We start from the raw sequence: 16009 nt of genomic DNA, 5'->3' as shown, positions 1-16009 counted from the left end.
ATTGTCAAATGAAGACGGAGATGGGTGATGATCATTTTGCCTCCGTTTATAGGCTTGATTGAAAGAGAATCTCGCCTCAGCTATTTTTCCGCAATGAGTGTCTCGTGGAAATGCTGGAACTCAAATCACCGTTGGGTAAGATTATATTATTGCTCGATAAACATTACGTAAACATCTTTCGTCATTATTGTTTGCAGGTGACCAGGCAATTTTATTCACGCAATAACATTTAAGTTCATCATACTTTGATGTATATTGAATGATGTTTTAAAAGCTCTTCGAAAGGATGTTTTAAGGAGCTTAGAGATGAATCTTGCAGTTGTAAAGAATGACATCGGGGATATATAACCAGGATTGACTTATAGCAAATGCCCCTTGTCCCCTCATCTCTCCAGTAATAGACGCTCTTCAAATTAAATAAGATCTGATTCATTTGGCTTAAGTGCCACCATCACTTTCACGGAAAACTGAGATCTAAAATTCAAGTACCAATGAAAGTCATGTGTTTATGTCATTTTTAGTATGGCAAAAGAGAGCAATTTAGTTCAGAGCAATTGAAAATTCACTCTTTGAAAGACTTCTTTAAATTGTATCGTCAATTTTCAAAAACGAGTGAATTGGTCGACTATATTTTGCCCTTTAATCTGTTGTGCGACTATTATTTTCATGGTGTAACGTAATTAATTCCTCTGAAGACATTAGGGAATAGGTTTTATCAAATGCTGAAGAACACAGTAGTAAAATATGGATTCAATTCAAGATAAATGCTGGCATCAATTGGCTATGGGATAGGTATTCATCCATTATATGGAATAATCTTTCGATTAAAAAAATATCTAAATATTCCACTTGAAGTTAATAAATAGCCCTCTGAGAAAAAGGAAGTTTATCGTATCAAAACAAGTCGCACATGTGTGGATGCTTGGTATGTGCATCTTGGGTGCACAATGGTGACGTTTAGATTGTCTATATTAGGGGTATTGTGATTTTGAACTTCAGCATTTTTAGAGAAAGTCTAGGTTTATTTTTGTTCATAATAGTGCTGGAAAGACAAATACATGGAAAAAGTACGTTTCTACTGCCTATATTATGGAAGACTCAAGGCATCATATCAACCGTGCAACTTATTTCTTAATTAACGATAATGGGCATGAAAAAGCCTCATCGTGGAATCAAAGTTTTGTTTCAGTTAGGGCTTCCTCTTCCCTCAGCTTCCAACCCGGTGGGAGCTCCTCTTTGTTGAGTGGTCAGCTTGGTTTTGGTCATATGACACAATATTCAATAGTTAGATGGGTTAACTGCCATGATAAAACTCAATAACATTCTTTTAATTTTTACTGAATAATTGGTGTATTCATGAATTACTCTTGGTATGTGATCATCCTTTTTTGTTTTAAATTCGCTGTACTGTAAAGCCAATGAAGCCATTAAGTCATATTAATTAAGGCCTCTCAAGCAGTTGAAAATTAGAGACCTGCCTCATAATTTTAGGCAAATTCATAAAATGGCCCTAATCTTATGGAAAAGCCCTCGTAGGCCTTAATATGATGAAGATCATCGTATGTACAGAGACATGTTGGTTCTTCTTTGTGGGCCACAATTTAGTGCACTGTTTATAATCATGTGTTGAATGGTGGTGCTGGCTGAGGAGGTGATTGATTCCTCATCAATAGTGTTAGTATGATTAGTTAGTTAACCTCATGTTAGACTTCACATGAATTCATAAGCATATTCAAATCTGTGTGACCAGTCTAGCAGTCAGGGTAGATTTCCTTCATCCCTCTCTCCTATTCCAGCTGGGTTGCTTCATGGCAACCTGTTAGTATCTCCAATGTCCAATCAAGGTGTGTTAAACTCCCCTACCTGTAGAACCGTGAATCTGTGGTGAGGGAAGCAATTAAGAGTGGTGTTTCATGTTAAGAGTGTTGTCTGTTTAGTTTACCCTGTGGTGAGTGCCTGTCTCATCCAACTGAACAGAATATAAAATTAGTGAAAAAGATCACTAATTGGTCCCTTTTTTTAAAGTCTGAAAGCCTAAAATGTACTTTAATAATGGACAGAAGCCTTGCATTATGTATATAAACATATGCTAATTCATTCTGTATCAATCATATAATCACTGTCCTTACCATAGCTGAAAAGTGATCAGCTTGAAGAAATATGAGTTGTATTGCACATACTCATCGCATATTATCTGTTGAAGGTTATAAAATCTTTCAAAACTATCAAAGATTAGCCTAGTTTGGCCAATCTCATGTGCAGTCAGAGGAAATTCTATGCATGACTGATGATTAGATATAAATTTTCTCCCATTTTTGCAAATTTACTATGCCATGCCAAAATATGTACGTTTGCCAACTTTTTGTCCATGCTCTTCAGCATACTCATATAGTTTCTTCTTTCAATGCATGGTGCATTTTGTGAATGATTCTGTCTGTTCTCCATTAATAAGAATGTTACAATGGATACGTAATTGCTTGTTAATACTCATAATTTCTAAATACATACATAGTTTATATTTGGAAGCTTATGGAATGACACCATAATGGATTATTCTTGAATTAAGTACTGCACTTATTGGCATATAGCATGCACTTTTTCCTTCAAATTTAGGGATAAAATTGTACCCACACTTCATATGTGTTTGCTACATTTTCATTTAAATATTATTTAACAAATTGGAGCATATTCTTTCTAATTAACTCCTTTAGAGTGCACTTGTTTTATGCTGATATGTTGGGTATTTCCTTAAGAATAGTTAAAGCTCATGCTCCAAAGTTTTGACAAAGCAAATGTAAAATCAAAATTTAAATATTAGCTTCTTAGTTTACATAATCAGCTCATTATTATTTTAAAATCTGACTACGATATCAACAAAAGTAAAAGTTATTTGCAGCAATTCACTGTCAGTTATCAATTGTGTCCCATGTTCATGGGGATAAAAGTCCAACCACTCAATGAATCATCAGATATGAAAATAGTTATCTTTGAAAATCATCTATATCTATCATAACCTTGCTCCGTAACAGTCAAAGCACAAATTAAAACATCATTTGATAGTTGCATAAATAACGACAGTTCTATAATTGTATCTCACAATGAAGAGAAATACTATATTAATCAAAATCAACATCATTAACAATATATTATAATATTAATCTCAGCAGTTCTGTATAAGTGTGCCACAGTAGCATTCAAAAGCAGCAGTGTATCATCATCAAGTCAATGCTGATCAGAGTATTTCTTTTATTATTAAAATGGCATCGACCTTTGAAATATAATAAAATTGTGCATAAAAGCATTACCAAAAAGCAACATGTATTACAGCGTATGTGTTGTGTTCACATTTCACCATCATTATTATCATATAAGCAATCAAAATAAATACTTAGGTCATACCATTTCCTAGCTTTCTTCATTAGGCTGGCTGTAAGATGATGTTAAAAGTGTAACTGTGCTTAGCACTCATTTTTCCCTGATCAAATAGTCAATTCCTCATTACATATTTGGGTGGGTTTATGCAAGAAATATGAATATATGAACCATTTTTCTGGAGAATTCTTGTCAAAAACTTACTTCTCCCATGCAATGCCATATTACCTGGTGCATCCTGAGGTAAAATACTAATAGCTGTTAAACTACTGGGTTTTAATGGTGAATCATTATTTAAAACATTTGGGTGAGGTAACTTGCTCTTCAATACCATTACTGAAGTGGTATGGCCTTCTGATTTGAAACGCTTGTTATTAAAAGCAGTATCTATCTCTCAACCAGAGGTCTGGCTGGATAGATGAAATGGTAGAATTGTTAAACCTGGGGTGAGGAAAAATAAATAGGTATTCTGTGTAATGAACACTCTTTCTCATTCAATTTAAAGTAATTGATTTCTGCTGTGTTAGGAAATGTATTTTTAAGTTTAAAAAGCTGCTAATGATAAGAACTGTTTTTGTAGCCGGTGATATTAGGAAGGATTGAAAATAAAAGAAAAATTAGTTTTGTGCACTTTTAAACATGCAGTTGCCTAGTTATATTGTGAAATTTATATTCGCTGGTTAATGACTAAACATGTGAAGTGTCTACTGCAATTGGATTTTCTGATTCTTTTAGTATTTAAGATGTTTTACTTTTCAGAAAATAGCAAGAATATCACCACCAAAATTATTTAGATGGCTTTCACAGCTGCAAAATAGTAACCATAGGAGGGTGGTAATTACTGGAATGGGAGTTGTGTGTCCCTTAGGATGTGGCCTAAGTAAGGCTTGGGAAATGCTTCTGAATGGGAAGAGTGGTATTGTTACCCTGGAGGAAGATGGTTTTAAAGGTCTTCCATGCCGGATTGCTGGACGAATCCCCCGAGGACCCCTTCCTGGACACTTAAATCTTGAAGGAATATTTTCAAAGGCTGATGTACGTTCCTTGTCTCTGGCTTCATTGTTTGCCCTAGTATCAGCTGATGAAGCAATTCAAGATGCATCTTTGAGGCTAGAGACTGATGATGCTAGAAGGGCAATCGGTGTGGCTTTTGGGGCAGGAATGCCTGACCTTGAAGAAATACACTCAGTTAAAGCATTGAATCGTGTTAGCCCTCATTTCATCACTCGAATCTTACCCAATATGCCTGCTGGCTATATATCCACCAGACATGGTTTATGGGGGCCAAATCTGTCAACGTCAACTGCTTGTGCATCTGGTGCTCATGCTATTGGGGATGCTTTCCGTGCTATCAAGTATGGGGAGGCTAATGTTATGGTCTGTGGTGGAACGGAGGCTCCAGTGGGACCACTTTCAATGGCAGCCTTCAGCCGCATGCGAGCTCTAAGCACACGGTCCCATTCAAGTCCTGTGGAAGCCTCCCGGCCATTCGATGCCAAGCGAGATGGTTTTGTGATGTCTGAAGGTTCGGGTGCTCTGATACTTGAAGAGCTAGAACATGCGCTTGGCCGGGGAGTTCCCCATATTTATGCAGAATTAGTTGGCTATGGGAGGTCAAGTGATGCAGGGCCTCCTACAGCTCCACCTCCAGATGGTGCTGGTGCTCTTCGTGCTATGACGGCTGCTCTTAAAGAAGCAGGACTAAAACCTGATGATGTTGGTTATATTAATGCTCATGCTACCTCAACACCATTGGGGGATGCAGCTGAAAGCAGAGCTATTAAGCTTCTAGGAGGTTATCCTCATATTTCTTCAACTAAAGGTTCTCATGGACACTTGCTAGGTGCTGCAGGTGCTTTAGAGTCTGTGTTCACTGTTATGGCTGTTAATTCTGCCTATCTTCCACCTTCTTTGAATTTAGAAGAGATAGGTGAAGATGTGGCTAAGGATTTAAACTTTGTTATTGGAAGTAAACAAGAATGGGAAAGAGGAAATTGTAATCACAGAGTTGCATTGAAAAACTCCTTTGGTTTTGGTGGAACTAATGCCTCTCTTTGTTTTAAGGAGTACAAGAATTAGTTGAATTGTAGTTTGTTGTTAATGAAATTCATTAAATTATACTGTTAATCACTTTTGGGATCAAAATACTCATCTGATCAATCGATTCCTTAAGTCTCATTTGTTGACCCAATTGTATGCTGAATTAGATTTATTTTTATTACTTTTTATTAATTAGGAATAAATTTTACTCTATTCATTTCTATTAGTTGTTTTTATCAGACAGTATTCAAGTTAATAATAATTATACATTGATATATCCCATGTTGATAACCACCTGAAGAACTAGTCAAAAAATACAAATATATGTTGTTGCAAATACAATGTATGAAATATACATTGGTCCCTTCAGTATAGTCTTCTATTATAATATCTTTTAGGAGTCCTGTTATTTTTCACGAATTAAAAAACAACAAGTCAGAAAGTCACGTACAAGAACATATGTAAGACATTTTAAAGATTTTATAATTAAAAATTCTTCTGCACTGTAGTGATTTTTTGTTTGTAAGAATGTTTTAACATAGTTTTAAATACATTAGGAGTGGTGGTATCTTTTGTATGTTTGGGTAGATACAATCCCTAAGTGTAAGGGCCTCTTATTGTACAATGCCATTGAATGGCATGACAAACAAACGTCCAGCCACTGTCTGGTTGCATATTAATGAATGCTTGCATTAGTAATTTGTAGATAGTAATGTTCTCTAATAAACATACAAAGGAAATTTATAAACAAGGTAAAATTAAAATTAGAGATTTCCACGATTCCTCTTGGGCATTCTCGCCATGAGTCATGTTCCCTTTTTCTGTAGTATGAAAGCCTTTTTTTTTGAGCTGAGGGTGTTCCTCAGAAGATAATACCATAAGTAAGATAAGACTGGAAATTATTTTTATCACTAAAAGTCCAAAATTGCACAAGTTCACTAAACACAAACGCAGTTGTTGCCAATTCCCCACACAGTTTTGTTCCATGTTTATTCCAATAGAGGTGGTTATCAATAAAGAAACCAAGGAACTTAATTGAATCCACTTGTTGCTCTTGTTTATCACCAACTCATGCATTTATTGGAGGCATATCATGCTTCTTTTTAAATTTTATCTAATTTGTTTTTCAGGCTTTCAAGGTTAGTGTGTTATAGTCGAACCAGTTCACCATTTGTCATATACCTTCATTTATCTCAATTTGCAAAATTTTAATACCCCTCTTATTTGGTAATGGTTATATCATGTGTTGATGGTCAGTATTTTCTCTTTGACTTTCACAAAGTAGGCCATTCATATTTGTGTACCTCAGGGTCAACTTGACTGTTTTATGGTATTCAACTTGATCAAAGTTGTTCATTTGCAAATAGAAGTTACTGCAATGCATCAAGATCAGCCTTACAAAGACCAAGCATCCAAATATTTATCAAATTTAAAGATAACTATCAATTTATGTGTAATAGAAACCTAACCTGCAAAGCTTGACAGAATGCTCGACCTGAGCAACAACCCACACAGATGCACCGCAGTGAATATATTCAAACACCCATCATTAACTGAGCCAAAACCTCCACTCCCAATATACCTTTTTATTAAACTTATTCTCCTCAAAATATTATTGTTTCTTTTGATAATGTTTTTAATTTGGAAAACAACCTATCCATTTAAAGATTCTTAACCTCAAAAAGACTCATGAGCAACCATGAATTCATTTATTCTTGTTCGTTTAGTGCCTACTTAGGCATGGTTTGATAATGTTTCATTAAATAAATAAATTGGTTAATGTAAACTTTTACGGAAATTGGAGATTACCAATACATCCAGTTTTATGTACATGTAAGATTGCTTATTAGAGAATGTTAGCATTCTAACCGTAGCAACACACTCCGTCAGTTATTGAGAAGGTTAACATTCAGTTTTCAACTTAACTAGCAGTCCTAAAACTGAATTTTGGTCCTGACCTGAAGCTAAAGCTAAGCTCCTGTTCAACAAGACATTATAAAACTTGGCCTTAATTTACATGGGTACAGCCAACTTAAATGGCAACATAATAACAGGAGCTCACAATAAAGCTTAAAAAAGGATAAGTATACATTCAAACATCAATATTAGCATGTGTTAATTATAAGATTCGGCCAATTAACTAATATTGCCAGTATTGGAGAGCAAGTGGTAACTGGAAGGCGACAGTTGTTGAAAAACATAACTAATACTGGGGAATCTCTGATTTACATGAAGCCCATTTAGAAAACCTAAGGGAGACATGACTTTGTCCTGGACAGCCTTAATGTGCTCAGAAAAATTAAGTTTTGACCTGTTAATACGCCAGGATCTGATAAGACTTGATTAAGATGTATAGAATGAATTAATGGCATAGTTGAAGTTAAGAAGCATTTTTTTGTAGGGGAAAGTTAAAGAAACCTGAGTTTCCAGATATAACATCATTCTGAAGTTTATTTAAAGCATCAAAAACAGATCCAATGTCAGTTATTGAAAGTTGGTGTGCCTTTTGTAGCTTTAACTCATAAATGAATTTATCAATTACTCTTGATTTAAACTGCTACGTAGGCTATTGAAACAATTAGCATTGAAGCAATGTTAATTTGATTTAATTGTGAAATATTAATTTTTGGCATAATTATTAACTTTATATGTGTATACATTCCTGTTTCATGCAGCCCAATTTTGATTAGTGTAATTTTGCTATATAGAAAAATGGTCTCTCAGTTAATTGGTCTAAATGGTAAGTTAATGGTCTCTCTTAGACTTAATTTCTGTGACACATTTGTAGTCATGTGAATTCGTTTGGAGATGAGTGAAAAAAAGTAGATATTAAGGATGCTGTAACACTAAATCCTTTGAAATTGGTGGGTAAAATTTAAATCTTGATGGTGAAGTGCTTAGTGAACAAACAGTGTTAGTCATTGCCCATAAATGTAAGTTCCCAACTTCAATGAAGAAACTCTTGCATTCACGAGTTTTTTAATTAGAAAAGAGGAAAAACTTTTTATATCATGCATTGACTCAAAGTGGTTAGATGATGTGTCTCTTTTACAATGATTTGTCCCTAAGCTTTACATGAAAATATATTTATTGCTGAACAAGGTTTTTTATATATATATGCCTTTGGAGATAATAATAATAGTAAATATCCACACGAAAATAATTTTCCAGTGCTTTAAAATGGAATATGTTAAGTTTCTCTAACTTAAGCATGTGAATATTTTAAATATGTTTGTGAAGCACATCTCTTTGTCCTGTATGTTAAAATTCTCTCATCGTATACAAATTGCATGATGTAAAGGCCCTTTGGCACATAACCTATGTGCTAATCAAAACATGACTCCATTGAGGTAAAGGAAATTATTTCTTTAAAAAAAAATGAGCTGGATAATGAATATAAGTAAACTTATCCTTTTTTCAATTTAAAATAACTCAGTTTAAGTGGTAGGTCCTCGGAATAGAAGTCTGACTCTTTCATGACTGGAGTAATAGGCATTTCTATTTCCATGTATTGCTCTTAATTATACATATACTAACTGAATGTGACTTCCCATGAAGGAAACATTTAGATACAGATGAAATAATTGGTGAATAACTCGGAAGTAACTATTATTTTTCCATGAATGCTGTTTGCTGTAAATCATATTATGTTTAATCTTACTATACTGGATTCCTTATTGAAAGCTAGCAGCCATTTCTTTGGAGATGCTTTGGCAATATGATAATATATTGCTGTTTACATCTGACTTGAGGCAAATATTTGAGGTTTTTTGGATTGAGAAGCTTCCAAAATCACATATTTACCAGATATTCTGTTGAAAGGTTGAGGTAGGTGTAATTCCTTCCATTGAGTAGGTAATGTCTAGTATGTGTAAGTACATGCTTGTGTCGAGCAAATTTTGTCATTTTCAAATACCAATTAAGGATAATGATGAGATAATTTCTTTTGTTCCCTGATCATCATCAATGGTCATCAGCTCTGTGATTGGGTCAATATAGTTCTTCACTCAGCTATCAATGGGCTAGACTCTTCATTTATTGATACATGTACCTTATTTTTCAAAAGGAAGAAGGTGAAGCATAAAATATTGACAGACAAAAATATGTTGACAAATAGTCTCTCATATTAACCTGTTAGCAATACATAAACAATGAGGAATGGCAAATGATTCTCAACTAATTCATTAATAACATAATAAAAACTTCAGTAATCAACTCCAAATATTGATTTGACAGGTAAGTTCATATCTCACCTGATACACCCTAAAACCATATATAGCCTGTTGAATTCTTGCACACTTTCCCTGTCGTGCCCATGTTTTCTCAGAGGGACCATGACACCTGCAAAGTTAATCTCAGCTTGGGTGAAGCTGAGAGTGCTTAGATATACTTGAAATTGAACCAGAGGCCTCCATTTAGTAGCCCAGTGATGGAAAGATCTTAATGCTTATTTCATTCAAAAATCTTCCCTGCAATGCATTAAAACTCATGTTTTGGAGTTGAATGGTTCTTTTATTCATTTCATGATAGGAAGGATAAAAACAATTGGTGAATATATCTTTAACAAATTATTCCTATTTTATAATCGGCACCCATATAATTCAGTTGATCCATCCTTTGTCAAAGTTTTGATGCCTTTCAAGGAACTCTGTGGTGTCAACTTGTGATGTACATAAGAAAGGATGAAGGTAAATGTCAAGATACACCTGCCGGCACATTTTCTGTCAGCCGTCATTCTTCACAGATGGAAATATGCAAATCTGAAAAAGAGCAATAGTAATGATTGCTAGTTAAGGAGTTTAAATTCTCTTCCAGCTTTCTTATTATTGGTTCCTATCAATGTATTAAAAATGTTTGACTATCAGTAATTTGGCTCATTTTTATGACTAGCAATAATGTGAATAGCAATTACTTTGCCTGCAGTAATCAGGGATATTGGTCATAATTGTATATTGAAACTTATCAATTAACTCCTGTATAAGAATGAATCGAACCTATAGCAGATTTTATGCCAGAACAAATGAAAACGAGGTAATAAACATTCAGTAATTAAGCAGCATGAACCAATCATTCCCTAAGCAGGAAAATTAATTGTTCACTATGATATATTAAGGTATTTTTGACATGTATTAATTATTGGAATCAAATAATATACCCAATTAGTAACTCCATTATGGTAGTATGCCATTAAGTTGAAGTTTTTTATATTAGAATTGGTGTTCAAAAAGAAACGAGTCATTACCATAACACACATTTTTGCTATTATCAAAAATAAAATTATGTAAACAATACTTACAAAAGTTAATTTGCATGAATAGTGGAATTAGAAGTTAATCAGATATTTCTGAAATGCTATGTTAACAATTATTTAAGACAGTAATTGGTGTTTGTGGGTTTTTTGCCGAAAGAATATATTTTTAATTAGCTGTAATCATTTCCTAATTAGCTAATTTAAATTATCAAATCATTATGCTGGAAGACTTTTTATGCTAATTGATTAAGAAATCGCATGATGCTAATAATAAATCAAAATATAGAGAGACAGAGATATCCAATGTGTTAAATCCTACATTTTGATGTCTTAATTCAAGTTCATATTTGCTCCCAGAAACTTGAAAATTGCCATTTAAACTCTTGTGTACACGAGTGATGCAATGAAGAAACTGTAAAAAGTAAAATTTTTGTGTGTGACATCAAAATAATCTCAATTTATGCTTTGGATTTTAAGATTTAAAGATTTGACAGCAGAACGTTGAAAAATATTGCCAGCCTTGAGCTTATAATAAAAAAATATAAAGACATTTCAAACTAAATTTTTACTTGACTAGGCGCTAATCTTGAGTGTAAATCAAGATAATTGGAAATAAATTCAACTTCTAATTCAGTCAGCATAAACTGAGTTTTTTTTATTTTCAAAGTTAACTAATCCTGATAGAGATTATTTCATTCTTAACGAAGTGTCTTTAGAAGGATAAACCTTGACTCAAGAATAAGGGACTGTTGATGCAATATTAAGCCTCTTTAAGAGTTAAATCCAGAAAACATGTGAAAATGCATACTGCATTTACTTTCAAACCCTCCAGCGTAGTTATGTGTCAATAAAATATATATTTTCCCCTGCAGTGTGATTGCCTGGGATCTGGATCGCTCAAGTCAAATAATGGCACATTTAAGACATTGTAAAAAAAATTGCTACTTCCTAAAGCATTTTCCTGTTCAACTTCCCTTCTTAAGATTTACATTAGCATACTGCAATTGATTTCAAGATTGGGAAGGTTACTTCTGTAATTGTAAATGGGAACATAAAATATTATCAAATAATGATCAAATAGCAAATGCAGTCACATACCTCTTTTTTTCAATTTAGTAGCATTTTCTTTTTTTTAACCAACCCACTTTTGGTACTAGTACTTTTGTGGTGATCATCAATGGCATTTCTAGCATTGTACCAGGGTGTAACTTGGCACATCCTCTCACGGCTTTGGCATCCATCTTGCTCCAGGGTGTGTAAGGCCCCTTACCTTATTTCCAGGTAGACCTGAGGGAATCTGTGGCTAATATTGAATTTTTAAGACCATGAGACTCATATTAGATATCTTACATTTATGTCTGTAGGCAATGATATTTTATTTCAAAAATAAGTAAGCACCTACCTTTTTTTTGGGACTCTCCCATGCCTAGATATCTTTTTTGATATTAGCTGTTTCTCACTGCCACTGCTGATTATTACTTATAATCCCTGGACTACATTACATTCATTATTTTCACTATTTGGTTGGCAAAAGTTGGTGCAAAATTATCTGCCTCTGGTCAAGACAAATAATATTTATTTTCACAGAAATCAACCCAAAGGGAAGGTTTTGACTGGGGAGGAGGTAGATCTCACCAAAATCTAAGCTGTTAAGGATATGAAATCCACACAATCAGTGTAAGGGAGCGAGGTTCTTTCCCTGTGCCACCATTAGGTTTCCTAGAAACATTTACCGACCAGAAAATTACTACTTGGAATTATAAGCGAGTTTAGCAAAATTGTGTCACCAAGGATTTGAAACTGGGGTACTTCGAACAATATCCTAATTTCCTGCCCTCTGCCAATTAATAATAACATTTTGTTGCAGGAAAGTAGTTCCCAACTTGCATACATGTACTATTTTTTATGTAAGATCTAAAATACCATAATGACTTACTGCCTGATAACAATAATTGTAGTGTTGTGACATTCTCAGGAGATGGAAACATATTCTAAATTCAAAGCACTGATTGAATGAGTTTTCCTTAATGTTATTTACTTATCTGTTCCCCTTTTAAATGCTGAGTGTGTTGTACAACTCAAAGATCTGAAAGCAGAAGTTGGTCTTCACACCAGATGATCCGCTCTGGTAGTCAGGTAAATAGCTCCAACTTAAGAAATCTCTTAGACTGGAGCTATTTACATAAAATTCAGAGCAGACCACCTGGTGTGAAGACCAACTTGACGTTTCATATTAACTCGTAATTGTATTACATATTTAATCTTCAGGCGAAACAAAATTTTGGGAAACTTCAACTTTCACCCTTCTCCTCACTCAGCTCTTTGTCTGTGCAATTAACTGTCTTAGCCCACTAATTAAAATTGTTTCGAGATTTGAATGATTTTAAGTGAAACCCATGATATACACCGGAACTAAAACAGCTACCTGTTAGATTGTAATGTGAAGAGAACTTCTGTCGACAATTATCCACATATTCACCATGAAAAGAATAAAATGTGAACAGAGAGAGAAAGAGAATGAAACTAAAATGTTATTTTAGTCAAAGGAAAAAATACAAAGAAAGCATTAAAAAATGGGCGCATGCAGCATTAAAGATATATTTATACTGATGTAAATATATACCTGTCATTATTTGTGGGGATCGGATTTTGAAACATATCTTTCATTACCCACTCGGGCAACACCTTTAAAATTTATTAGTAAACTTTATTAACCACAAATTAATTATGCTCAATGAATTATTGACCAATGACTTAATAGATATTGATTTTTAAGTGATTATGAGCATTAAACTGGCGATAAATAAATCCGGTATTAGTAAGAACATACTTGATGAATACTTCCATCCACCGGGTGGGTGCTGCAAGAAATCGACTTCGTGCCATTACATCATCCGCATTGATAATGAGCGTCAATTAGTCGTCCCTCGTAGGAGCACATCTGCGACTTGGGCGCCGTAATCGGATGCAAACGGGGCGACGCAGTAGCCGTGGCAGAGCCGTCCCATTGATAAGCACTCGAGCAGCAGGAGGATGCGGCTCCACGCTCCTGCGGCACTAGTACTTAGGAACGGGACAGGGTACCCCGTGTCATCCAGACCCTCCGTAATCGTGCTCCTGGACTACACCCTGCGCTCTCTCACACATGACACTAGTCCCGGGCAATGATTGCAGAAATTATCTTCGTTGTTCCCTTTTCCGTGATTCGCTCAGAATAATGCCTGCTTCGTTCGATCGTTTACGAAAAAGCTTCCCTAGTAACTGAAGATAAACTGACTTTTGTTTATGAGAATTCAAGAAACACTCATTACATTCAGAAATCTGTTTTCAGCATTCGAATTTCGCTGAGATTTCACTTTTTACATGTGGGTAACCGACAGAGTGGTTGCTAATGAAAATCAACATTGAATCTAGCCTGGGCATTGCACACAGATGAGAAGCCTAGCATATGGTGGGAGGAGTTCCGAGAAAGTGGTCAATCCTGAGAATACGTTGTTTCCGAGTTAATAGTATTATAGCCATTCCAGGCGTATGATTCGGATCTGCTTCCGTCAACGGAGTAGGTTTTTATCTTTGTTCCGAGCACTGATTATGCCATGGAGGATACAATGTGACTTAAGGAGTCGTACGAATTTATACAACAGGTGTGCTGCCGGAAGTATGAATTGTAAAAACGGCCTCTTAAAGTACAATTTATCAGGCGGACCATTTTGTGGCACTTAACGCGGGTTGAATTGAAATTGTGTGTCGGGTAGCGGCATCTGGTCCGCATTCTCTACACCTCTTCTCCGTAGAACTATGCCTATGACCCCGCCTCAAAATCGAATACGTTTTGAAAACGTCTCACTAGCAGTTCAGTTACATACCTACTTCGAGTGGAATGGCTTCACCGGTTTACCGAATTTAAAGATTACTTGGGTGCTCCTAGGTGTATCACGTAGTTACTCGCCTGAATTCACTCGAAAGCGTTAAAATGTTAAAAGGGATCGTTATGGGGATGTAACCTGCAACACGGCGGCTGCGAGACGACGCGAAGGGAGCTCTAGTTGAGTATGACAGGCGGAGAGGGAATAAAAACAGCCCAAGTGGAGTAGTGCCTAATGACCACGTCCTGCCTTCGTCGCCGCCGGCCTCGGATGCCACGGCCAATCAGAGCCAATCTTGCGGCCTTGGGGAGTCCTCCCGCTGCATCCTCCACACTCCACCCACTCCGCGACAGAAGCACTTATGAGGAAAGGCGCACTCTCTCTCTCTCTACCCCCTTCCTGATCCTCTGCCACCCTCATCCTCTATCTCCCGCTTCTCTCCTCCCCGGCACTCGCGAGAGGACTAGCGGATAATGCTCGGAGAGATAAAGAGGGCACCCCTAAGGCAAGGCTGCTCCGAGGCGATCAGCGCCGGCCGGCTATCAACGAGCGATATTAAGGTAGCTCGGGTCTGGCGACGTGTGTATCTCAACGGTGGACAGCCACTAGAGAAACGCACAGTAAACGGTCCCCCCCCCCCCCTTTCTCCCTTGGGGGTTTGCCCACACAAGCGTCGTCGCTGTCCCCTCGTGAGACTGGAGGATTGTTCCGGTGGAAGGCTGAAGTCACGAATCGCCGTCTTGGATCTCGACGGCGGAGTCAAGGGTCAAAGGTCGGCGCGTGACCGCGGAGGCGTCACAAGGCCCACGTGGTTTTCCTTCTTCGCTCGCAAACGCGAGGATTCTTCTTGCCGAGGAATGAGCCGTAATCTCTGGATCCTTTACGCCGTTCTCGTTCGAGAACCACGTTGCCCGTCCCATCTAAGCTGCCCAAACAGATGCACAAGCCACCACCGTTAGTTCTCGTGTCACTGAGACGTGGCCCGAAGGGTGCAGTGTTCATATAGTGGCGAGCGGAAAATGGGAGAGACATCTAGCAACTCGGGAGCTTGACTCTTCCCCCATCGCTCCACTATGACTCTCTCACTCTCTCTTTCTCTCTTCCCCCTGAGCCTCCCCTCCCCCGCTTTCTCAGTTAACGCTCCCCCTTCAGAGACCCCCATCCCCGATGCCCGGGTGGTGATAAAGGGCCCCTACCGTCGGTCCCATTAGCAGCAATATCCGCGAGGATGGGAGGGTAACGCGACGACCCCACCCTTATTCATTCGGGAGATTGACACAATCAACATAGTCCCTTCCCCCACCTTCCGGATCGCTCGAATAAGATGAATCATTGAGAGGGCTCCCTTAAAAAAACATGCACCCAGGAATCTTATGTGTGAGAGGAGCAGACCAAAGCTGTTTGATAGAAGTCATCGCCCTCGTGATATGATTGTCTCCTGGTGAGCGTGAGTTTAATTAGGCAAATAAAGTTGTCGCGT

General features: G+C 36.8%; 1 protein-coding gene and 1 long non-coding RNA gene across 4 annotated transcripts; one reads left to right on the top strand and one right to left on the bottom strand.

The window, feature by feature from the left end:
• The first annotated feature begins 27 nt into the window (after positions 1–27).
• LOC139687467 (3-oxoacyl-[acyl-carrier-protein] synthase, mitochondrial) lies at positions 28–5635 on the top strand. Its single transcript, XM_071584641.1, has 2 exons — positions 28–135; positions 4132–5635. The coding sequence occupies exons 1-2, from the start codon at positions 28–30 to the stop codon at positions 5449–5451; spliced, it is 1428 nt and encodes a 475-aa protein (XP_071440742.1). The 3' UTR covers positions 5452–5635.
• Positions 5636–9692: 4057 nt separating this feature from the next.
• LOC139687872 (uncharacterized) lies at positions 9693–15494 on the bottom strand. 3 transcript variants are annotated; one of them, XR_011700677.1, is made up of 4 exons: positions 13494–15494; positions 12066–12218; positions 11762–11966; positions 9693–10172 (listed from the first exon to the last, which is right to left on the bottom strand). It is a non-coding gene; the product is annotated as an uncharacterized lncRNA (long non-coding RNA). The 3 variants fall into 3 exon arrangements; XR_011700675.1 differs by lacking the exon at positions 13494–15494 and having other exon boundaries at positions 9696–10172; positions 12066–13274; XR_011700676.1 differs by lacking the exon at positions 12066–12218 and having other exon boundaries at positions 9697–10172.
• Between the last annotated feature and the right edge of the window lie 515 nt (positions 15495–16009).

The sequence above is a fragment of the Hetaerina americana genome, unplaced genomic scaffold, assembly GCF_022747635.1.
Source record: "Hetaerina americana unplaced genomic scaffold, ioHetAmer1.1.p SCAF_2, whole genome shotgun sequence".
NCBI lineage: Eukaryota > Metazoa > Arthropoda > Insecta > Odonata > Calopterygidae > Hetaerina > Hetaerina americana.
The sequence above is the reverse complement of the archived record's forward strand: the minus strand, read 5'-3'. Positions and strand labels throughout refer to the sequence as shown.

Bases quoted from the DNA above. Each gene is read 5' to 3' on its own strand.
- LOC139687467 (XM_071584641.1), top strand. From the start codon at position 28: ATGATCATTTTGCCTCCGTTTATAGGCTTGATTGAAAGAGAATCTCGC. The intron at 136-4,131 runs GTAAGATTATAT...TTTACTTTTCAG, and splicing joins GGAACTCAAATCACCGTTGG to AAAATAGCAAGAATATCACC.